The 22481-nt window shown below is 43.3% G+C and overlaps 2 protein-coding genes across 9 annotated transcripts in view; one reads left to right on the forward strand and one right to left on the reverse strand.

The window, feature by feature from the left end:
* The window catches only part of LOC110487595 (collagen alpha-2(XI) chain), a 44297-nt gene extending 28419 nt beyond the window's left edge, over positions 1-15878 (forward strand). For 5 of the 8 annotated variants that reach the window (XM_036970721.1, XM_036970722.1, XM_036970724.1 and 2 more), the window contains 44 exons: positions 143-187; positions 331-384; positions 610-654; positions 947-1000; positions 1399-1443; positions 1605-1658; positions 1761-1805; positions 2437-2490; positions 2731-2838; positions 3035-3088; positions 3204-3257; positions 3396-3440; positions 3663-3716; positions 3886-3930; positions 4044-4097; positions 4204-4257; positions 4494-4547; positions 4678-4875; positions 5005-5058; positions 5179-5286; positions 5400-5507; positions 6846-6899; positions 7061-7114; positions 7238-7345; positions 7457-7510; positions 7649-7702; positions 7940-7993; positions 8096-8149; positions 8282-8389; positions 8495-8548; positions 8779-8832; positions 9352-9405; positions 9586-9639; positions 9883-9990; positions 10221-10274; positions 10427-10588; positions 10763-10816; positions 11086-11121; positions 11244-11297; positions 11536-11821; positions 12766-12878; positions 12965-13033; positions 13307-13543; positions 13957-15158. In XM_036970721.1, coding sequence (XP_036826616.1) covers positions 143-187; positions 331-384; positions 610-654; positions 947-1000; positions 1399-1443; positions 1605-1658; positions 1761-1805; positions 2437-2490; positions 2731-2838; positions 3035-3088; positions 3204-3257; positions 3396-3440; positions 3663-3716; positions 3886-3930; positions 4044-4097; positions 4204-4257; positions 4494-4547; positions 4678-4875; positions 5005-5058; positions 5179-5286; positions 5400-5507; positions 6846-6899; positions 7061-7114; positions 7238-7345; positions 7457-7510; positions 7649-7702; positions 7940-7993; positions 8096-8149; positions 8282-8389; positions 8495-8548; positions 8779-8832; positions 9352-9405; positions 9586-9639; positions 9883-9990; positions 10221-10274; positions 10427-10588; positions 10763-10816; positions 11086-11121; positions 11244-11297; positions 11536-11821; positions 12766-12878; positions 12965-13033; positions 13307-13543; positions 13957-14103 — 3462 coding nt within the window. In that variant the 3' untranslated portion in view covers positions 14104-15158. Of the gene's footprint in view, positions 1-142; positions 188-330; positions 385-609; positions 655-946; positions 1001-1398; positions 1444-1604; positions 1659-1760; positions 1806-2436; positions 2491-2730; positions 2839-3034; positions 3089-3203; positions 3258-3395; positions 3441-3662; positions 3717-3885; positions 3931-4043; positions 4098-4203; positions 4258-4493; positions 4548-4677; positions 4876-5004; positions 5059-5178; positions 5287-5399; positions 5508-6845; positions 6900-7060; positions 7115-7237; positions 7346-7456; positions 7511-7648; positions 7703-7939; positions 7994-8095; positions 8150-8281; positions 8390-8494; positions 8549-8778; positions 8833-9351; positions 9406-9585; positions 9640-9882; positions 9991-10220; positions 10275-10426; positions 10589-10762; positions 10817-11085; positions 11122-11243; positions 11298-11535; positions 11822-12765; positions 12879-12964; positions 13034-13306; positions 13544-13956 lie in introns of all 8 variants that reach the window. The other 3 variants (XM_036970726.1, XM_036970727.1, XM_036970728.1) reach the window with 1 other exon arrangement.
* A 1295-nt stretch (positions 15879-17173) lies between these two features.
* On the reverse strand, positions 17174-20948 carry hsd17b8 (hydroxysteroid (17-beta) dehydrogenase 8). Its single transcript, XM_021560556.2, has 9 exons — positions 20819-20948; positions 20019-20221; positions 19624-19740; positions 19333-19428; positions 19138-19223; positions 17823-17907; positions 17686-17728; positions 17488-17562; positions 17174-17373 (listed from the first exon to the last, which is right to left on the reverse strand). Exons 1-9 carry the CDS (start codon positions 20862-20864, stop codon positions 17354-17356), a joined length of 771 nt encoding a protein of 256 aa, XP_021416231.2. The 5' UTR covers positions 20865-20948; the 3' UTR covers positions 17174-17353.
* Between the last annotated feature and the right edge of the window lie 1533 nt (positions 20949-22481).

Raw genomic sequence — 22481 nt, forward strand, 5'->3', positions numbered from 1 at the left:
GGATCATGTTCTTATCACTAGTACATCTAGATTGTCATTTTGTAGAAGGCCACTTAAGGTCATGTGTGTTGTTTACCCTGCATATAGCTTTGATAACTAGCAGTCTTTTCTATTTTATGTTATTTTCTTTTTCCTCTTTCAGGGTGTGCGTGGAAACGACGGTCCCCACGGTCCTAAAGGAAACCTGGTCAGTGAATGTTTTTCTGTCCTTTTTGTCCTCTGTGGAGTTGAACATATTGATGTATTCCCATTGAGAGCAAACCATTCTTAAAGTCTCAAACCTTCTCTTCTTCCTTCCTCCTCTTCTCTCTTCTCTTTTTTCTCTCTCAGGGTCCCCAAGGAGAGCCAGGGCCCCCAGGGCAGCAGGGTACCTCAGGAACACAGGTGAGAAACGTCACAGAGCAGGAGACACATTATTGGGGACAGATTTTAGCCAATTTAAACACTTGCAAATGACTGGATATCACATTCAAATTTTCGCCTCCTTACAATGTGGGATGATCCAATGAAAAATAAGCAACCTCTAATAACACAACTGTAATCTGTGGTAATAATGTCCCAAGCGATGTATCTCTGACCAGATCTGACCGTATGACATGATTGTTTCAGGGAATGCCAGGGCCACAGGGAGCCCACGGCCCCCCGGGAGATAAGGTAAGAGATCAAAGTGATCCATGACTGTTGTGTGTGTAATTACTATGTAATGAATCTTCATAAAGATATTGACCGTCCCGACGGGCTCCAGTAAAGTCTCCAGAACTTGTCACAACTAGTGAAGCGTCACATTCAGAATATTCAGCCAGGAATGATTGACAAGGAGACAAAGTATTGTGTACTTTGTAACTTAGGTCCTAGTGTATTTAGACTGAGTGATGATAACATTGTTACCAGTATTTTCATCAGTAGTCAAGTAAACTCATGACTTTCTTCTCATCTCCTCCCCCAGGGCCCCACAGGAAAACCTGGTCTGCCAGGAATGCCCGGAGCCGACGGCCCCCCTGTAAGTCACGTACTCACTGACCTATATTGGACTCATCTCTACTGTATGTTATAATAGAGCAATGGAAACATTATTGGTAATCTGCAGAGATTTTTTAACATGAGATGACGGCAGGGTAGCCTAGTGGTTAGGTTGCACGTTCAAATCCCCGAGCTGACAAGGTACAAATCTGTCGTTCTGTTCCTAGGCCGTCATTGAAAATGAGAATTTGTTCTTAACTGACTTGCCTAGTTAAATAAAGGTAAAATAAATAATGCATTGCGCAGAATTCCACTGGTTAAGTACTTTATTGCATTTTCATGGAACAAAGTGGTAAGAACAAGTAATCAGCACATCTTGAATTGAAGTTGCCCTTGATAATGCCTCTCTTGACCTCTGATACTCTCTTCACCTCACAGGGTCACCCAGGAAAGGAGGGACCTGTTGGCACCAAAGGAAACCAGGTGAGATCCTCTAATCGTCTCTCTCCTGCACAGTATTCATAAAATATAGTCAACCTCCGTGCCAAAATCCCCACCAAGATGCCTGCCTATATATTATGTCTTATGCGTTGTGTCTTGTGTGAGGTAGTGCATCATTAACCCTCTCTCCTATCTTCATACAGGGTCCCAACGGTCCTCAGGGAACTATTGGCTATCCTGGCCCTCGTGGCATTAAGGTGAGATGAGTTTTTTTTTGCTAAAGTCGTCATTAATTGTCCCTAATCTGTGACGATAATACCTGATTAATGACTGACCTCCTAATCCGGTTGTAATTGCAGGGAACTCAAGGTATCCGTGGACTGAAGGGTCACAAAGGAGAGAAGGTAGGTGACCTCATCCAATGTATCAGGGATTGCCGAATAGTATATGTGACAATAAAACATCTTATCTTTTAGATAAAAAAATAAGTAGCCTCTCACTTTGAGAACTGCTTCTGGTATCTTGAAGGTGACGTACAACGCTGGTCCTGTGTCATGATGACAGCAATGTCGTGGGCATAGTAATGCCTCTGAAACATTTACGTTAGTGTTTGGGTTAGATTGATTCGACATACGTTTAGAAATGTTGTGAAGTTATTTCTCTCAGCCCACTAACATGTATTTTGTGAATGACACAGCCATTGTTATGCAGTTTCAGAGATCAGCCACTGGTATCTGTACTTTTAGGTTAGGATCACTAGAGGGCGCACTGTGACACACTTTCAGACACGAAAGCCACACAGGTGTCAAGTTCATTGTCTCTCTCTGACCTAAACGTGAGAAGATGTACATACTGTTTTTTTTTACACTTTAAATATTATTCCACCAACGTTTTCATAATTCTTTATGTTGTAAGAGTTCTTAGGAAGACTTTATTTGGATTTGTGCATTTTAGGGACAACATCCCAAACACTTGATTGACCATACACATAAGGCCTTCAGCTTTCAATATTAACCACAATTGCCTTTTTTTTAGGGAGAAGATGGCTTCCCTGGAATTAAAGGAGACTTTGGTGTCAAGGGGGAGAGAGTAAGATACATGTTGTTTATTAAATAATTCCTCCAAATAATTATATTCAAGTATTATGTACTGTTTTACAATGTCGTGTTACATGTTTGAAGTTATTTGCCTTGTTTCTTGCCTTGTTATTTGCATACAATTATTTGTTTAATTTAAGGTTTATGTATTGATTCACATTTGATTTAATGTATGGTTATGTGGTTTTATGTATCAGTGTTGATTGATTCCCCTGTGTGTTCCTGCTAACAGGGAGAGGGTGGAGTGCCCGGCCCCAGAGGAGAGGACGGTCCTGAGGGGCCAAAGGGTCGTGTTGGGCCCCCTGGCGAGCTCGGGCCCATCGGTCTGGTTGGAGAGAAGGTGAGAGTAGGGTTGATATTCTGTATAACAGAAGTTTCTTTATCTTGATTAAAATGACACTATATTTGAAAGTATCTCATAAACACACCTACCTGGTTGGCCAACTTTTACATGATGGTGGTTCCGTCTATGTTGTTGTTTATGGTCATTTTGATAGGTTCGTCAGAGGGTCATTAATGACAGTATCTGATTGCAGGGTAAACTTGGTGTTCCTGGACTTCCTGGCTATCCTGGAAGACTTGGACCTAAGGTAACGATAACCCCGATTTCCTTCGAATTGTTTGCAGGTAACAATTGGAATGTTATCTTAATAAAAGGACTGACAATACGGATGCTAGATTAACAAATGCTGGATGTGTTTTCAGGGCTCCCTCGGTTTCCCAGGATTCCCTGGAACCAACGGCGAGAAGGGAACAAGGGTAAGGGAATTCAAACTCAAATTGTCGCAGTATGTTCTATGAGTGATGTAACCCAGGTACAAAGTCAATAGCACTGAAGTTGATTCTGGTGGCTGATGTTGCCTGTGTGTCTGTCTGACTGAGTCTGTGTTTCTTCAGGGTCTGATTGGAAAGTCTGGACCTAGAGGACAAAGAGGACCAACGGTACAGTTCAACTCCACTAAATTCCACGTATTTATATTACTGTTGATTGTCAAAGTCTCTCTTTATAGTTTATGCATCGCTGTTTAAACCAGGGCTCATATTGTAATGGGAACAAACAACAGTTTGGTTAGTTTACTGAGATGAACCAACTTGAAGTGGATCAGAAACACTCAACCAAATGCCCATACCATTCCTAATCGATTATCCATATCTCTCCAACAGGGCCCCAGGGGTCAGAGAGGGCCAAGAGGGTCTACTGGGAAATCAGGAGCCAAGGTAAGACAATGTCTAGAATATCAACAATACATTTACGGAGGTTTAATGCTCAACAGCACTGTCAGTTCACCTACTGGCCACCACAGGGAAGACACGTCATAATAAAGCTGGAATATTGGTTAGCTGCATGTGATGGTGTTAATTCTGGGCTTCTATTTCTTTTTACTAGGGTACATCAGGAAGTGACGGCCCATCTGGTCCACCAGGAGAGAGGGTAGGTTGTTGGAGTTCTCATGTATTTGTTTACGATATACACTTTGCCGTGCCACTATAACATACATGTTGTTGAGAGACTTATACCTGTCCTTCTCCCATTGTATCTTTCAGGGACTGCCCGGACCTCAAGGAGCAAACGGTTTCCCGGGGCCAAAGGGACCTCCCGTAAGGCCACAATATGTACTATATATAGCAATCATTTAAGAATGATTAGTGTAGTTTGAAACGGTAAGTGCCTTCTTTCCCTCAACTCTTTCTGTTTCCTACCCAGGGACCACCAGGAAAGGATGGACTGCCCGGACACCCTGGACAGAGAGGAGAAGTTGTAAGTCTGTTTTCGTGTCCGGAACATGTGGCGTACACGCTATCAGAAATAAATGTATCTTACAAACAGTGCCATGTCTTCCTTTTTTTGTTTTTTGTAGTTGATCTCAAATTATACTGTTCATGCTCTACTGTTACTTCCTCACACGATACACACATGATTGCCTGAGCTGATTGCATTAGGGGTTACACAAGGCTATATTCAAGACCCAATTCATTTAATTTTCTATTCCACAGGGATTCCAAGGAAAGACTGGGCCACCCGGGCCTCCAGGTGTTGTTGGCCCTCAGGTAAGATTAATGCAACTTTCTTTTATTTACATTGTCCAGTGTCCAATCCATTTTTTATAGATCATATCCACCATTCACATTCCATCTTCATTACTCATTTCCCTCCTCTTCCTCCTCTTGATTGTCCCAGGGTTCCTCAGGAGAGACTGGCCCTCTGGGCGAGCGCGGTCACCCCGGGCCTCCAGGACCACCAGGCGAGCAGGGACTCTCCGGACCATCTGGCAAGGAGGGAACGAAGGGAGACCCTGGTCCCCCAGGCGGCCCCGGGAAAGACGGGCCCTCAGGACTGAGAGGCTTCCCTGGAGAGAGAGGAATGCCTGGCACCCCGGTGAGCAGGCTAACCAACACTCTGCCTGCATCTAAAATAGCACACTATTCTCTATATCACAGGGCGAGATGTCATACTGAATATAGATTGCACATGCAGTGTTTTAACTTGTTCCTGTCTGGTCTTTAGGGAGGTGGCGGACTGAAAGGAAGTGAAGGCCCAGCAGGACCTCCCGGAACAGCTGTACGTCTGGCAATAATTACATCTGAAATGAATCATTGTGAAAAGAGAATGTGATGCACAGTATTTGTTGACGTCCACATCACCTTGGCTGTAATCATGTCTGTAACCATACCTGTGCAGGGATCCCCAGGTGAGAGAGGACAGGCAGGCAGCGGAGGTCCCATCGGACCCCCAGGAAGACCCGGCCCCCAGGGGCCTCCAGGACCATCAGGAGAGAAGGGAGTGCCTGTGAGTACTTTTACAACACATATCCAATATAAAGAGCTGTCAGATTGAGTCATTGTTCTTCTCTATTCTCTATGTCTCATACATGTTCTCTCTCCCACCCCGTTCCCTCTCAGGGTGAGAAAGGTCCGATTGGCCCGGCTGGGCGTGACGGTGTCCAGGGCCCAGTGGGTCTGCCAGGTGCAGCCGGATCCATCGGAGTTCCAGGAGAGGACGGAGACAAGGCTAGTAACAATCATCTGTCTCTATCACATATCCAAACTACTGTATTACCACTTGAAACTATATCATAATGCTCATTTCAAACCACTTGAAACTATATCATAATGCTCATTTCAAACCACTTGAAACTATATCATAATGCTAATTTCAAACCACTTGAGAAACTATATCATAATGCTCATTTCAAACCACTTGAAACTATATCATAATGCTCATTTCAAACCACTTGAAACTATATCATAATGCTCATTTCAAACCACTTGAAACTATATCATAATGCTCATTTCAAACCACTTGAAACTATATCATAATGCTCATTTCAAACCACTTGAAACTATATCATAATGCTAATTTCAAACCACTTGAGAAACTATATCATAATGCTAATTTCAAACCACTTGAGAAACTATATCATAATGCTAATTTCAAACCACTTGAAACTATATCATAATGCTAATTTCAAACCACTTGAGAAACTATATCAAAATGCTAATTTCAAACCACTTGAAACTATATCATAATGCTAATTTCAAACCACTTGAGAAACTATATCAAAATGCTCATTTCAAACCACTTGAAACTATATCATAATGCTAATTTCAAACCACTTGAGAAACTATATCAAAATGCTAATTTCAAACCACTTGAAACTATATCATAATGCTAATTTCAAACCACTTGAGAAACTATATCAAAATGCTAATTTCAAACCACTTGAAACTATATCATAATGCTCATTTCAAACCACTTGAAACTATATCATAATGCTAATTTCAAACCACTTGAAACTATATCATAATGCTAATTTCAAACCACTTGAAACTATATCATAATGCTAATTTCAAACCACTTGAGAAACTATATCAAAATGCTAATTTCAAACCACTTGAAACTTGATCAAAATGCTCATTTCAAACCACTTGAGAAACTATATCATAATGCTAATTTCAAACCACTTGAAACTATATCATAATGCTAATTTCAAACCACTTGAAACTATATCATAATGCTCATTTCAAACCACTTGAAACTATATCATAATGCTAATTTCAAACCACTTGAAACTATATCATAATGCTAATTTCAAACCACTTGAAACTTGATCAAAATGCTCATTTCAAACCACTTGAAACTATATCATAATGCTAATTTCAAACCACTTGAGAAACTATATCATAATGCTCATTTCAAACCACTTGAGAAACTATATCATAATGCTCATTTCAAACCACTTGAGAAACTATATCATAATGCTCATTTCAAACCACTTGAAACTATATCATAATGCTAATTTCAAACCTCTCGTAACAAAGGCCTTGGTGGTGAATTGTGTATTACAGGGTGAGGTTGGAGAGCACGGCCAGAAGGGAGCAAAGGGCGGCAAAGGAGAGCATGTGAGTGACATTACCGCCCTTATTTTGCTGTCCGTGTCAAATCCACAGATCTTGTTATGTTCCTTACATCTATTGTGTCTGAACAATATACTATAAATAGGATTTTCTCTGCTGAAGTACAGTGATACATTTGGCTACAATGAAACATTGTGTGTCAACAGGGTCCTCCCGGTCCACCAGGGCCAATGGGTCCACTCGGTCAACCCGGCGCTGCTGTAAGTAGAAACACTTAACTCCATCAACGTACAGTGTATCATCAATATTGCATCAGACACATAGGAATTCATAGCATGGTGCCCCTCAGAAATGTCCCCTTCACTAATATCTCCATTGTTCAGGGAGCTGATGGAGAACTAGGAGCCAGAGGTCAGCAGGGGCCATTTGGAGCCAAGGGAGATGAAGGATCAAGAGGATTCCCAGGGGCCCCAGGTCCTATTGGACTGCAGGTATGATGACTGATTTCTGTTATGACTATATGATGTTAGCCTTAGTACAATAAACGTGTGATTGTGACGCGATAGGTCAATGGCATCTCTAACTGTGAATGTATCTTGCAGGGATTGCCAGGCCCATCAGGAGAGAAGGGAGAGACTGGAGATGTCGGACCAATGGTGAGAGTCGACGACAAATTGGAGCAACCCAACAGATGATTGGATCTCATGAAGCCAATCACAATAGTTCAGGAAAGAGGTATTGTTCGCATGAAACACACTAGGATATTGCTAAACTCATCCTATCTGTCTCTTTAGGGTCCACCTGGCCCCCCAGGACCCCGTGGCCCTGCTGGTCCCAGCGGTGCTGACGTGAGTACTAATCTTCTCTCAAAACGTTCCAGAACTCTTTCCTCACTATAGAATAATCATATCAAATGATTTTATTGTGATGGAGTTTTTATGCTACTGGTGATGTTATGAAGCCATCCCACATAAATACCTACTGTAGTCTTCCTGTTGATTTGAAGACATATATGTTATTATGGGTATGACTCTTGTTGTTTTTATATCGTTGACGCTATGATGTGTATCGGTTTGTTTATTCAGGGTCCTCAAGGTCCTCCTGGTGGTCTGGGTAACCCTGGAAACCTGGGAGATAAGGTATACATGACTTCACAATAACTCGATTTCCACATTCTGTTGTAGTAGTTATGATATGTGTGTACATGTATGTTCTGAGAACTGAACACGTTGTGTTGACAGGGAGAGCCTGGTGAAGCTGGACCACCTGGAATCGGAGGAGAGCCAGGAAAGAAGGTGAGAGGTTGATCCTTACTCTGTCTCTTTGCTTCTTCTCATGGGCCTCAAGGTATTGTCCCATACACACATATATGTTTATATGCATAGATGTTTTGTACTGCGAGTGACAGTGTTGTTGTCCAATGGCAGGGCCCACGTGGAGAGCATGGTGACAAGGGAGAGGCGGGACAACCTGGTGCTTCTGGCCCTGCGGGTGGAAGAGGAGGCCCTGGAGACGACGGACCTAAAGGAAACCCTGTATGTCAAACACTGCACTCTATAGGAAAACACTGTCACAAAAAAATCACACTTGGTCTGTAAAGTTTGTAAGTCAAACGTAATGCCATTGTGTCTCTCTCCTAGGGCCCTGTTGGTTTCCCTGGCGACCCCGGTCCCCCTGGTGAACTCGGTCCCAGAGTGAGTATCTAAACACTCTTCACACACGTTTCATTAGATCTGTTTTGCTGTGGTTAAACAGATATTCCAATGCAGGTGTTCATACTTTTCAGACCTAGTGAGTGCAAGATGTGTCTCTGCTGGTGTATCTGTGAATCTTTTTCCATGATTAAAACCCCCAAAAAGTATCTACTTTTGACACCATCTTAGCAATTACCATCATTGATAATGACTCTGTTTCTCTTCTTTAGGGTCAAGATGGCGCAAAGGGAGAGAGGGGAGAGGACGGCGAACAAGGACAAGCTGTAAGTTGCCCTAACTTACTATAGGTACTACATGGGATCTTCAGGACTGTCCTTGTAGCCTTCATTAAGCACTTTGAACTGGATGTCATTAGGTCATATGTTGTCCGTTTACCATCGCCCCGATTCAAAATGGCTCCCGGCAAGAGTAGTGTTTGTAATGTGAAGCACATCCTTAAGATGTATCCAAAAACATTTAGAATTGAGAAATGTAATGGGGTCAGAGAGGACTAAGGGGCCACTGTGGACATTGGTATGCAAGTCCCAGCCACAAACCATCTCAATTAAAGCCCCAGGAAAGTGTATTTCCCATGTTGAAGCACCTGTTGAAACATAAAATGGCACTGCAAGATTAAAGTTGTAAGTCCTTCCGAGCAGATCGCTCTTCAGGCCTGTCTAGAATGTAGATTATTATGGAACTCTAAAACAACCATGTTTATTTTGGTTCAGTTCTCTATAATTATTATTGACCCTGCATAGGTCACTGAGGCGTTATAATGGTGATCGTGCTCTCTACTGTAGGGATCTCCAGGACCCACGGGTGAGAATGGACCCCCTGGTGGACCTGGAAAGAGGGTAAGATCGTTCAGCTCAACAGGCCAAACCACAACTATCATCCACAGACATATCTGTTTGTTCCCAATGTATTCTGTTTGATAGGTGCATATATCTACTCAATGAAGACTACTAGGTGGCCGATAGGCGGTCGTGAAAGCATCATAACGTTGAGAATGTTACACATTGCTTACTTCCTAGGGTCTTGCTGGAACGAGAGGGCCAGAGGGACGACAAGGAGAGAAGGGAACTAAGGTAAGAGTTCAAAGGTCGCCGTTCAATGTATTGGCACTGGCAGTTTAGCCTGTGGATAGTTTCTATCTGTCTAGTGATGGTTTGCACGCCATGCCAGACAGACTTGACACCAAATGTATATTTCTCTGTCAATTTTTTTCCCAAATATTTGCTCAACACACGTTGGGGATTTGGAATATTGAAGTTTATCAATGTTTTTTTTCTCCTTTCTCTCCCCCCCCCCCCCCCCCCCCCCCCCCCCAGGGAGACCCAGGTGCTAACGGACCTCCAGGAAAGACAGGCCCCGTCGGACCTCAGGGTCAACCAGGGAAACCAGGAACGGAGGGTCTGAGAGGACTCCCTGGATCAGTGGTGAGCGAGATGATCCCGCGCTTCCATGGACAGACTGGGCTGTTCAGTCTGTGGTTCCGTCTACTGTTCTAGTCTGTCTGTCTGTACGGGTGTCCATCTGTCTTACCCTCTGCTCTATAGGGTTTATTATCGTCTGTTCACTACTACTAGCTATGAGCTTAACAGTGTAGCTGAGCTGTTTGGTGCATTAGGCTGAGTGTCACTAACTTCCTTCTGATGATCTCTTCCAGGGCGAACAAGGTTCTCCAGGCCTTGCCGGCCAGAAGGGACCTCCCGGACCACTGGTGAGATAAGATGCGTACATGAATAGATCTATAATAGATTGTATCTCCCACAGTGTTGATCTATGGGCATACAGTGCTATATTGATGCTTCAAGTGAATATACCCACTTCCTTAGCTACAGTACCATCTTACTCTTACTCTCTCTCTTCAAGGGACCACCAGGCTTGCCAGGACTGCGCGGCGAGGGCGGTGACAAGGGGGAGAAGGGCCACTCGGGTCTGATCGGTCTGATTGGGCCCACCGGAGAGCAGGGAGAGAAGGGAGACAGAGGACTGCCAGGGCCACAGGGGACACACGGGTACAAGGGAGAGACTGTGAGTGACACCTGTCTCTCCTTAGCGGACATTATAGAGCTTTGAAAGAGAGCACACGCACACTCGAAATAATCTGTTGTTGTGTCTGTACGACACGTCCCTCCTGAACATGTATTCTGTCGCCCGTCGACAAACAGTTGAGTTCAGTGCTGATGCATTTCCTGTGTGTTTCAGGGTGTCTCTGGAGGCACTGGGCCTATCGGTCCTGGTGGCCCTGCTGGCATGCCTGTGAGTAACCACTTCTACATCACCTCTCCTGGTTCTTTTACCAATATATCATGTAACATCCTCTATCTGCATTGTGTATATTCTAAAATTTTAAAAAGACGGTAACATAGAGAGATTTAAGCACGAATGCCTCCATGCCTTTTGTGTCTTGCATAATTCGGTCGCTCTCTAATCAATTTAAAATGTCCTCTTTTCTATGGCCGTATAACAGTGGTAATAGTTAGCGTCTATTGAATGATAACCCTGACCTCCCTGCGCCTCTTTCCCAGGGTCCCCAAGGTGTCAAGGGAGCTAAGGGTGCTACAGTGAGTAGAACATCCTCCTCCGCACTCTCTCTAGTGGAATATCTGCTTCCATATTATAGTCACTGTTGAGTCCCATGTGCACAGTATTGTTCAAATCTCTATCTCCTGTCTGTGTGTTCCAGGGAGGAGCTGGTCCCAAGGGAGAGAAGGGTGTCTCAGGACCCCCTGGGCCTCCAGTGAGTACCCATCCTTTGCACAATCAGTTTACTCCATGAAACGAATTAAATACTCGTATTTTAGTCCTGCCTAGATCTATGGTTAGTTGCTTACATCATTCTAGAGCATAGCATATGCTCTCATACATCTACAGTTTTCAGTTCAAACATAAATAAGTTCAATTTAACCTAAATCTATGAATCTCATGAATGATTATCAACCAGTAATAACCTTTCTCTGTGACCCGCCTCCAATCAGGGTCCTCCAGGCGACGTCATCCAGCCGCTGCCCATCCAAATCTCCAAGAAGTCAAAGCGCTCCATCGATGCCAGCCGGATGCTGTCCGAGACAGACGCAGAGGCGGTCGCAGCCGACGCCACCGGCACAGAGTTCCTGACAGGCAGTGAGGGCATGGAGGAGATCTTCGGCTCACTGAACTCGCTGCGACAGGAGATCGAGACCATGCGCTTCCCTCTGGGCACCAAGGACAGCCCTGCACGCACCTGTCAGGACCTGAAACTCGGCCAGCCAGAGCTCAAAGACGGTACGGGGCTTTCAGGCATAAAACAATTCACAAAAATGTGGCAATTCTAACATAAGAATATAATATTAGTTTCTAAACACTTCTACATTCATGTGGACGATACCATGATTACAGATAGACTTGAATGAATCGTGAATAATGATGAGTGAGAAAGTTACAGATGCACAAATATCATACCCCCCCCAAAAAATGCTAACTTCCATTGTAATAGGAATGGTGAGAGGTTAGCAGGGGGTATGAGGGTATGATATTTGTGCATTTGTAACTTTCTCACTCATCATTATTCATTCAAGTCTATCTGTAATCATGGTATCGTCCACATGAATGTAGAAGTGTTTAGAAACATATTATATTCTTATTCACAATAAAAGTGACTCACAAAATGACACAATACATTATTTACCATTCATTTCTATTGGGCACAAAATCATCTGGGAAACAACGAAAACAAACAGCAAACACAGCTAGGAATATGGGACCAAATGTTAAACGTTTGGCTACTTTAATACACATGTAAACAATGTTCCATAGTTAGTCATTGTGTAATTTCGCATCCAAAATGCTGACAGAGCCAGAACTACCAAACATTTGTCGCTGTCCCAACACTTTTGGAGCTCACTGCCTTAGTTTGCAGCCCAAACCGTTCGGGATGTCTCCTGGTCTGACAAACATCGCTGTAGCTCAGCCACCTTCCAACCCAGACACGGCAGGCCGGCGTCGGCGGATCCGGGGGATGGAGACGCAGCCTAAACAACCATATCTCTAGCTGAAACAGATGGGTTTTGATGGAGATTTGTGTACTATGCTAATTATTTGGTTAAGACACCAGCAACGCAGAGAAAGATAAATGGCGACTTCACATTGTCATTTTAGTCACATTAAGACATTTGAATTTGAGTTCCTTGGTACTTAGCCGTGCCTCGTCTCTCTGCTCCCCCCTGTAGGAGAGTACTGGATCGACCCCAACCAGGGTTGCTCTCGCGACTCTCTCAAGGTGTTCTGTAACTTCACCGCCGGTGGGGAGACCTGCCTGTACCCCAGCAAGAGCGCGGACACGGTGAGAAGAGAGACTGGGCCTGTCAGTCAATAATGCACACACACAAACTCTACGTAAGTGTAATTGTCTCTCTATTTCTCTCTTAGGTAAAGCTCAGCTCTTGGACCACGGAGAAACCAGGCTCCTGGTACAGTGAGTTTGCAACTGGCAGCAAGGTTAGTTTGGGTTTATTGCACCAGAGGGACGTTCATTATAGTCCATTAGTGTGCTATGTTTGACCTAGATATCAACCAATGGGTAAAGATGAAGGTCGATCAGGAAAATGATCAAAGCATTATCATAATAACACTGTCACTAAGCAACATGTTTATTTAATGTCAGGTTTGAGACATCACACTCTGCTTTCATGCTTATTATAGAGTTCACATCTATTGGCTTTATCTGAGTTTTTATTTCATGGGGCGTCCTCCCCCCCCCCCCCCCCCCAGCTCTCGTATGTGGACTCTAATGGCGAGCCGATCGGCGTGGTCCAGTTGGGCTTCCTGCGGCTGCTGAGTGTCCAGGCCCGCCAAAACCTCACCTACCACTGCCACCGCTCCGTGGCCTGGGCCGACCGCACGGCCAATAACGGCCACAAGAGGGCGCTACACTTCCAAGGCGCCAACGATGAGGACCTCAGCTACGAGACCAGCCCATACATCAAGGCCCTGGTCGACGGCTGTTCTGTGAGTCTTATTTAATTGGTTTATTTAAACAGTGTGGTCATATTCAGTAACAATTGCCAGTGTTTTCCAGGGAGTCATGGTAACCAAAGGTCATCTCTAGCTTACTCACCTCTGTGTGCGGACATTCAAGTTATGGATGCGCATCTCAAGTATCTCAAAAAGTAAACTAAGAAACCTGAGATTTTATAGGGGGTCCGGGGGTACATCCCCCCATTAGATTTTTAAAAAGGAATTCCCTGAATGTTGCTCTATTTTTAATCTGATGTAGGCTAATTGAATAACTACAAAAAGTATTACTACGGAACTGTATTTTTCCATTACACACAATCAAAGTATAATAATGAATCCTAGGCAGATACCCTTGCTGCACGTGTAGTGATTTCACCTGTCTCTCTGTTTCTGTCTGTCTGCAGTATCGTAAGGGCTTCGACAGGACAGTGGTGGAGGTGAACACGCCCCAGGTGGAACAGCTTCCCCTGCGGGACCTCAAGATCACAGACTTTGGGGAGAGCAACCAGAAATTTGGCTTTGAAGTGGGACCTGTCTGTTTCCTGGGCTAAAACACCGTGCAGAGAAATGAGAAACACCTACACGTATAGAATATACACTTACACTGATGAACACACACACACACACACACACACACACACACACACACACACACACACACACACACACACACACACACACACACACACACACACACACACACACACACACACACACACACACACACACACACACACACACACACACACACACACACACAAATATACAGTACATGTCCAGTAATTTGCAAATGTATTTCATGATATCAAGTTAATTCCCGACCATGTATATATACACACACACACACACACACACACAAATACTGTTGTGAAACAGACATGCACTCACTCAAGTACATGCCCAGGGGAAAACATCTCCCAAATAGAAATGGACGACGAGAGAAAAGTAGAACACAAACATTCTCACGAAGAGGAGACCAAAGATCGATTGCGAGAACGAGAGATAGAGTTCTGACCGTTTGCAGAATAAAAGCGTGTTCTTTTCCAACGAACAGCTGGCCCAAAGAGCCGTCTCCTCCTTCCGTGCACACCAGAGCCCACCATCGCGGAACCCCCCTCTCACTCCTCTCTTCTTCCCGCTGCCTCTCTTTCCAGTTGTCTCACCCACTCTACCTCTCTGCGTTGCCTTCCCCACACACTTGTACGTCTTCTGCATCTAAGCCCCGCCCCATCCTACGCCTCACTTGCTGCCTCACCACATTAAGGGGAAACCAATGAATGAATAGGAGTTCCACGAAGAGCACGGAGGACTGGAAAACAGCCGAGCCTGTAGCCAACCAGGCCTGACAAAACGGAGACGTCCATGTTGTCTAGCTAAGTTCATGGTCTATTCATCTCCACAGTGAAATTCTGTACCAAACAACTGTATCAGCCTAGTTATCCTAAAGCTGGTCAAACACACTAGAGGAGGGTGAATAGAAACTTTACGGTGCTTTGTGGAGTGGAAGCAAAGCGGTGAGATCTCTAGTTTTATCGCGGCTTTAACCTAAGATGTGACTATGAACATCTCTTTGCTCAGTACTGTAATAATAAAGTCCTAACAGCAATGTACTGTCTCTGAACTGTATGGCTGTTTATTATTGGGCCAATAATGTTGCATGCAATGGGACGGAAGGGTGTCTTTGCCTTCTCCAAGGACCAATGAATCAAAAGCCATTAACCTTGTAAATTGTACTGAACGTGATGTACGGTACATGTATTTTTAATCCTTGTTACAACTGTCATACACAGGCCAGAACTGTCGTTCCGAGACCAGCGAATAGGCCAGAATGCCATCAAACCAGTCCAGTATTTACAGGTGTGATGCCTGGAATTTGATTCTTGTTTTATGTAGAACACAGGGTTACTTACCAGGATTTGTGACATTCCGTCTCTTTTCAAGCAGGGAAGGTATCAGGGTTAAATATGTGTATGAGCTTAATAGATGACGGCCAAAAGTTATCTCGTACAACAGTGAATAAATGCATGCTTTCAAAAACTGTGGCAAGGTGCTAATTATACCAAAGCGTTAATATATTCAGCGTGAATAATTCAAGTTTGTCTCCATCACAGCCACATGATGCTGTCACCAGTTCTCCTACTGGAAATGTGCATTAGAATCCATTTGTACAGACATAGTGAAATTCTATTGTATTTATTGAAAACAAACAAGGTGCTTCAAACAACGACAAGCCAAATATGCCAGTCGAATGTGGTATTTCATTTTGTATTTATTTCCTGTAGTTCTCACTTGATGGTTAAAACAATTAAATACATATTAAACAAAACATTAACCCGAGTTATCTGTGCGCACCCCATTGGTCTATGCATGTCAACAGTTCTGGTGAAAAATAAAACATGTCATTTGTGGCGATATCTCATTGTAACCCTTTAGCAATCAACTGTACTGTGCTGTTACATTTCATTGCGGTTTGCCAATGCTGAGCTGCGCTGTGCTGCAGGAGTATGGCGTGGGCGACAAACAGACACCGGGATTCTATGGTTGTGAGAACACAGTGGGCAGGGGACAGCAAGCGGGAGGGAGGGAAAATTCTAGCAACCACCTGGGGAAGAATTATTACGATTTTGTTTATAAGTAAGTAATGTGGCTATGGGGTTGAATATCATTATGGGTATTTTGGTTTGTTTTTCTTTTGATATTGCAGAGAAGGGGGGGGGGGGGGGGGGGGGGGTTGACCTAACTAAACCAGAGGTGAAAAAAAATTACCTTGTTATTTCGAGTGAAAATCGCATCTATTGGTTAGTTTTATTGTTAAAGACAAATGTTTCAACAAAACATGGTGCTGAAAAGAGAAAGTATTTTATGTAAGTATTTTTTTTTAAAATGTTTGTTTCTGTAATATATAATCTTTTTAAAAAGATCTGCTCGACTCCCTTGTTATTTTTTCTTAGTCCCTCTCCTGTTTTATTCTCTCTCAACTGGCTGGTGTTGCATGTTGCCCGGGGCTACACAATAGCTAGAATAATTTTCAATTTGATTCCTCTCGACTTGCTGCGTTCAGCGGCTCAGACAGCTGAATACAACCACATTCACAAATCTCCAGTTAACCCAGAATCAGTCACATCCCAACCTTATTTCCACTATTTAGCACCTCAACACCCCAAAAGATCCCTTCTAGTGTTTTCACTCCAGTTTGATTCTGATCTATGCCTGCTTCCCTCTCGCTCTACAGTCCACTGCTCTCTTTCATTTGTGTTTCATTTTTTTGCCACGTTTCCTGTTGGTTTTTGTTTTGCTTTAGTTTCACTGTCTCGGTTTGTTCTTGGCTTGTTGTTTTCTGTCCGAAGTCTCCAATTAAACCACATGCCAACACATTTTCTCTGTGTGCATACTGTATTAGAGTACCTTTTGCATGTGTGAAGCCAGCCATTTCTGTTCATAAACATCTAAATCCAACCCTGTTAGTAATGACTAGTAGAAGTTTCACTAGTTAAATGATAGTAACTGTACATAAATGTAGAGCGTTTAGAGGTGTAACTTGGTTACATTGGGAAACCACTGAACACTGACTGACCCGCTCTCTGTATTGTGAACTCTCTCCGCAACACGAGATCTCAAAAGTTACAAACATTGGTTTTCATTTATTGCACATTTACCTTGTACATATTGACTAGATTTACAAAACAATCAGTTGCATTATTACAAGCGAAGGCACAATGTGAACGTTGAAGCGATACTCCATTCCTGGACCGAGATGGGAACTTGCCTCATTGGTCTTAATGAGGATGATGGACTGTTGTCTCAGCCAATGAAAAGGCCTCCTGGAGGTGAGTAGGAAATGCTTTTTGTCAACAGGACAGCAGTAAAAAAAAAAAAAGGCATTTCCTGTTAAACATTACTCAATCATTTGAATGTATTTCAGGTGGGTCCATTACCTGTTACTTCAATACTGGTTCCAGTGATGTAGCGAGAGTCATCCGAAGCCAGAAAGGCACATACATCAGCTACCTCTACACACACACAGAGACAGAGCGAGGTTAAGTCTTATAACTTGATTATAAAGGGAACGGAGTTCTGCATTTGTGATGTGCTCTACTGCACAGAGGTGTACAGTATGTATACAGTATTCTTACCTGCAGGCTCTCCCATCCTCCCCAGTGGCACCATGGACGTAAGCTGCACACACAAACACAGCAAGTTAAAAACACACTTTTATACAAAAACAACAGTGACTTTGTATCTAATATAAAAAAGGAGAACTCAGTCGTACCTGACTGATTACTTTCTCTGGTACTTTATCAGTCATGGGTGTGGTTATAAACCCTGGAAGCACACAGTTACACCGGATCCCATATCTGGAGAAAGAGAGCAGTTGTATGTTAGGTTTTAGGCAGTATTCATACTTCACACCACACCTGGGCCCCGTTTCCCAAACGCATCTTAAGGCTAAGTTCATTAGAACCTTCATAGGAGCATCCTTAAAACTCAGAGCTGTTTCCCAAAACCAGCGTTAGTGAAGTTGCACCTGAAAACGCTCTTTACTCGTAGAACAGCAAAGTGGTCATTTAATGCTTTTTTTCTGCTCCCTTCGGAGTCACTTTTAAACACAGAAGGTCTCCGCTAAACATAGAATCAAGGCGTTTATCTGTCGCTCTGTGACCGCCCAATGCAAAGTTGCCAATGTCTTGAAAGATAAAAACATACAGTAGGCTTAAAGGCTATATGGGCCGATCTATTTCAGTCAGTTGAGTTCTATTTTGCCACTGGCGCAGCGTTCTAAGGCACTGCATCTCAGTGCAAGAGACGACACTACAGTCCCTGGTTCGAATCCAGGCGGAATCACATCGGCGTTGATTAGAGTCCCATAGGGCGGCGCACAATTGGCCCAGCGTCGTCCGGGTTTGGCCGGGGTAGGCCGTCATTGTAAATAAGAATTTGTTCTTAACCGACTTGCCGAGATAAATAAAGGCAACATTTTTAAAAATGATTGTAGGCTACACTGTCTGTAATTTCCTGATGTATTACAACATGATGTGTCAAATCTGTGATTAAGTTATTATAGAGTAAGCATTACAATAAAGCTCAATATTTGCAGCCAAGTAATAATATATCTCTAGGAGCTGATCCACCGTCAGTTTTGTGGACTAATTCTAATGTTAAAATAAGATTTGAATGGAGAAAGCTGATCCGAAAGATCCTATCAGATGGACACAGGCTCCAACGACGCACTTAGTGAATGTTTTCTCTGCCTGGTGTTTTGGGAAACACACCTTATCTTTCGCCATAGGAACAATGGATTGTTAAAACACTCGTAAGCTTAAATTCCATTGCTATCAGGAGACCGGCCCTCCTCACTAAATCATGTTTATAGCCTATTCATCTTCTCTCTATTGGTGAATGGGTCAAATTTGGGGTGTTGAAATCAAATGCAGGGTCATGTTCAGTAGACACAGCACAGAAGATAACAGCCCAAAAAGGGTCAGTACCATCTCAACTTGTACAATATTAAAATGCTCATTTTTGTCTCTGTTTCAAAACATTTTGCTACGGTTTGCCCTAATGAACATAACCCAGGTGTGTCTCACCTGCTCAGCTCCTTGGCTGCAGTTCTGGTCAGGCCCTCCACACCTGCTTTGGAAGCAGAGTAGTTTGCCTGTCCAATATTGCCCACCTGGTAACAGCCAGAAACACAAAGAGAAGGTTAAAGAATGGCAGGAATGAATGTAAGTCTGTTTGAAAGATAATGCCTGGGGTGCCAATAGCTAAGATGTCGGACTCGCCTTGCCCACAATGCTGCCCACGGTAATAATGGAGCCTTTAGGAGCTCCACAGGCAACCAGAGCCTTGCCAACAGCCTGAGTCAGGAGGAATGTACCCTGATAGAGGGGAAAGAGAGGGGTTTGTGGGAGACGAGGTTAGGAAGCACTATTTATTGTAACAACGTTTTAACTCTGATTTCAGTGCATCAACGTAAAACAGTCACTGAGCCTAAAGAGAGAGAAACCCTTGATGCTTTTCTTCCACTGATATAAATATATTGTGGTCAGGACAATAAGAACAAAGGGTAATACCTTTAGGTTGACTTGGATAACCTTGTCAAAGTCCTCGTCCTCCATTTTCAGGAGGAACTCATCCCGAGTGATCCCTGCAGCATTCACACATACCGAGGGAGGCTGGAAGTACCGACACTGCAGCAGGGTATCACAGCACATTGTTTATGAGTTAATCACTTACGGCATTCAGTGACTCACTCACACAAAGTCTCTTCAGATTCAGGCAATTTCTAACTTCTCGATTTTGTTGCTGAAGTACTGAGTGGAGTAATTTAGGTCAAGGTCCAAAAACGTTACATCATTGACTCATTTTCCTAGTATGAAACGCCAGCATGTGGTTTAGGATAATAACTTAATTTCACCAAACGCACACACTGAATTAGTGAGTGTGTGTCTGCACATAAGTCAATCACCTGTATGCTTGTGAGTAGTTTCTCTACACTCTCCCTTGATGAAACATCCACAGCAGACGCCATGTGATCCTGCCCTTTGTGGTCATGGTTCAGGCTGTCCAGGGTCTGATTGGCTGACTCCTCGCTGATGTCAGCGACCACCACTATGGCACCCTCGGAAGCAAATCGCTGGCATACGGCTCGGCCAATCCCGCTGCCCCCTCCTGGAGACAATGGGTTGTGCAAAAAATGTAGGAGGCAATCGGCTGCAGCTCACAGCAGGTAAAGAGAGGGCTCGACACCACTAACTTGGATGTTATGTACACAAGGGCTATAATATAGGACTGATTGTTGGATAAAAATGGCCTAGTTTACTCTTAAGAAAATGTATGTGCATACTCTTAAGAAAATGTATGTGCATGTTAAATTTACTTAATTGGGATATTGTCATTGAGGTTTCATTAACAACTGATTTGGATGGCTGTTGCTGTTGAGATACCACAGGACAGATTATTATTGTAATTTTTAAAGCAAATATGCTCAAGAATGTCTGAAGATAATATACTGTAACAGTTATGTAGCTTAGTCGAAACAATGTTACAAAGGCCGTTAGCTACAATATTGTCCCGCAGTGAAATAAAATGATTGAAGTCCAACAACTAGCCCAAGGGTCAGCTACAACAACACAATATATTGCGCCTAGCTAAGCACACATATCTGCCCCACTAATTTCCTACAGAGAAGTGCAGATATATTGGCCTACCTTACATATGTATTAAGTTGCATATAAAGGCCGACGAAGCGTGAAAGAAGACACTAACCCGTGACAACAGTCAACCTTGATATGAGCCGTGTGGTGGCCGCCATGATGGTTGTCGTTGAAGACCGACTCGTTCTCTCTTGATCCAGGAGATGGCGCCACAGGACAGGTTTTGTTTGAGCTCATATCTGTAACTATCCAGTTTTGTCGTCCTAAAAAAATGAATGCGTTTCCTCTGGTTAATTCTAACCTAAGGTGGGTTCGTTCAGCCATTCCTAACGGGGAAATGAATGTTGAATGGGGTTCGTTAGGAGTAACACAGGCTGAGGATATTTTATACGTTTTGTTCTATGAGATAATATCAGGCAGTGTTAACATGACCTTTTATGTGTTGTTTTGATTGCAATAACGCTTCAAAAACACACAGAATATTTTTTTCTTTATCACAGCACGAATTGTACAAGATCTCCTAAACCTATGTTTACCACAGACCGTATTCGGCGTTTAACCCCATTCGTTTCACCATAAGCTTTGGCCAACGAGCCATTGCAGAGGAAGTGCCTACAAAAAGACAGCATTAATATTGCTCAGTATATTTTAATTGAAGCAGGTAATACAGAAATAATAATATTTTGACCTAATATGGAAAGCTATAGGCACAAACATTCAGACAAAGCAATTGCACTTCAATAGGCCGAAACAGTATCAGTGTTTCTCAACCTCGGGCTCGTGGTCCGCTGGGATACTGCAGATGGTCCAGGAATATTTTTAGATTTTTAAAGGGTTCTCAGCGAAGCCATAAACGCCTATTGTTATTGTCTGAATCCTTCTTATTTATTTTTTTCTTGACATGGTTAAGTAACTCAAGCATAGATCGGTAACTTGTTTTCTAATTTGGCACACAGAAAGGCCATGAGAAAATTGGTCAAAAATAATGGCACTGATTGGCCTATAGGGGGCACTGTTATAAGCAGTCTCACTTAAACCCTCATATTTGTCGCCCCGGCTTAAAAATGTATATGTAGGTGTCTTTCTTTAAGCTGAACAAATTTGCCCCAAGGACCCAAGAGGTCTGTCAGGCTAGATTTCCCTCCATCTTGGACATTTTGGAAAACCTTTCAAAACGTGTTCTCAGGAACCATAGGTCCAAATAACACCGTGTATTTAACATCATGATAAAAATAATATTTTGCTGAGGTTGTGTTATTTGCCCTGTCTTTTAGATGGATACATTATGGTACAGAAGCTGGAGGATTGTGACTATAGTGAGGATCTCTCTGTGTGCACTGTTCAACCTTGGCAAATACACTATATATTCAAAAGTATGTGGACACCCCTTCAAATGATTGGATTCGGCCATTTCAGCCACACCCGTTGCTGACAGGTGTATAAAGTCAAGCACACAGCACAGCAATCTCCATAGACAAACATTGGCAGTAGAATGGGCCTTACTGAAGAGCTCAGTGACTTTCAACATTGCACCGTCATAGGATGCCACCTTTCCAACAAGACAGTTCGTCAAATTTCTGCCCTGCTAGAGCTTCCCCGAACTATAAGTCCTGTTATTGTGAAGTGGAAACGTCTAGGAGCAACAACGGCTCAGTCACAAAATGATAAGCAACACAAGCTCACAGAATGGGACCGCTGAGTTCTGAATCGCGTGGAAGCTGGTGGGAGGAGCTCTTCCATTAATTTCAGCCCATCCTCCTATAGCTCCTCCCACC

This window comes from Oncorhynchus mykiss, chromosome 32 (assembly GCF_013265735.2).
Source record: "Oncorhynchus mykiss isolate Arlee chromosome 32, USDA_OmykA_1.1, whole genome shotgun sequence".
NCBI lineage: Eukaryota > Metazoa > Chordata > Actinopteri > Salmoniformes > Salmonidae > Oncorhynchus > Oncorhynchus mykiss.

What these genes read in the sequence shown, in the direction of transcription:
- hsd17b8 (XM_021560556.2), bottom strand. Translation starts at nt 20,864, where the DNA reads ATGGCGGCCACCACACGGCTCATATCAAGGTTGACTGTTGTCACGG. An exon ending in AACTACTCACAAGCATACAG is followed by an intron (nt 19,741 to 20,018) that starts GTGATTGACTTA and finishes ACCCTGCTGCAG; the next exon opens with TGTCGGTACTTCCAGCCTCC. An exon ending in TTATCCAAGTCAACCTAAAG is followed by an intron (nt 19,429 to 19,623) that starts GTATTACCCTTT and finishes CCCCTCTATCAG; the next exon opens with GGTACATTCCTCCTGACTCA.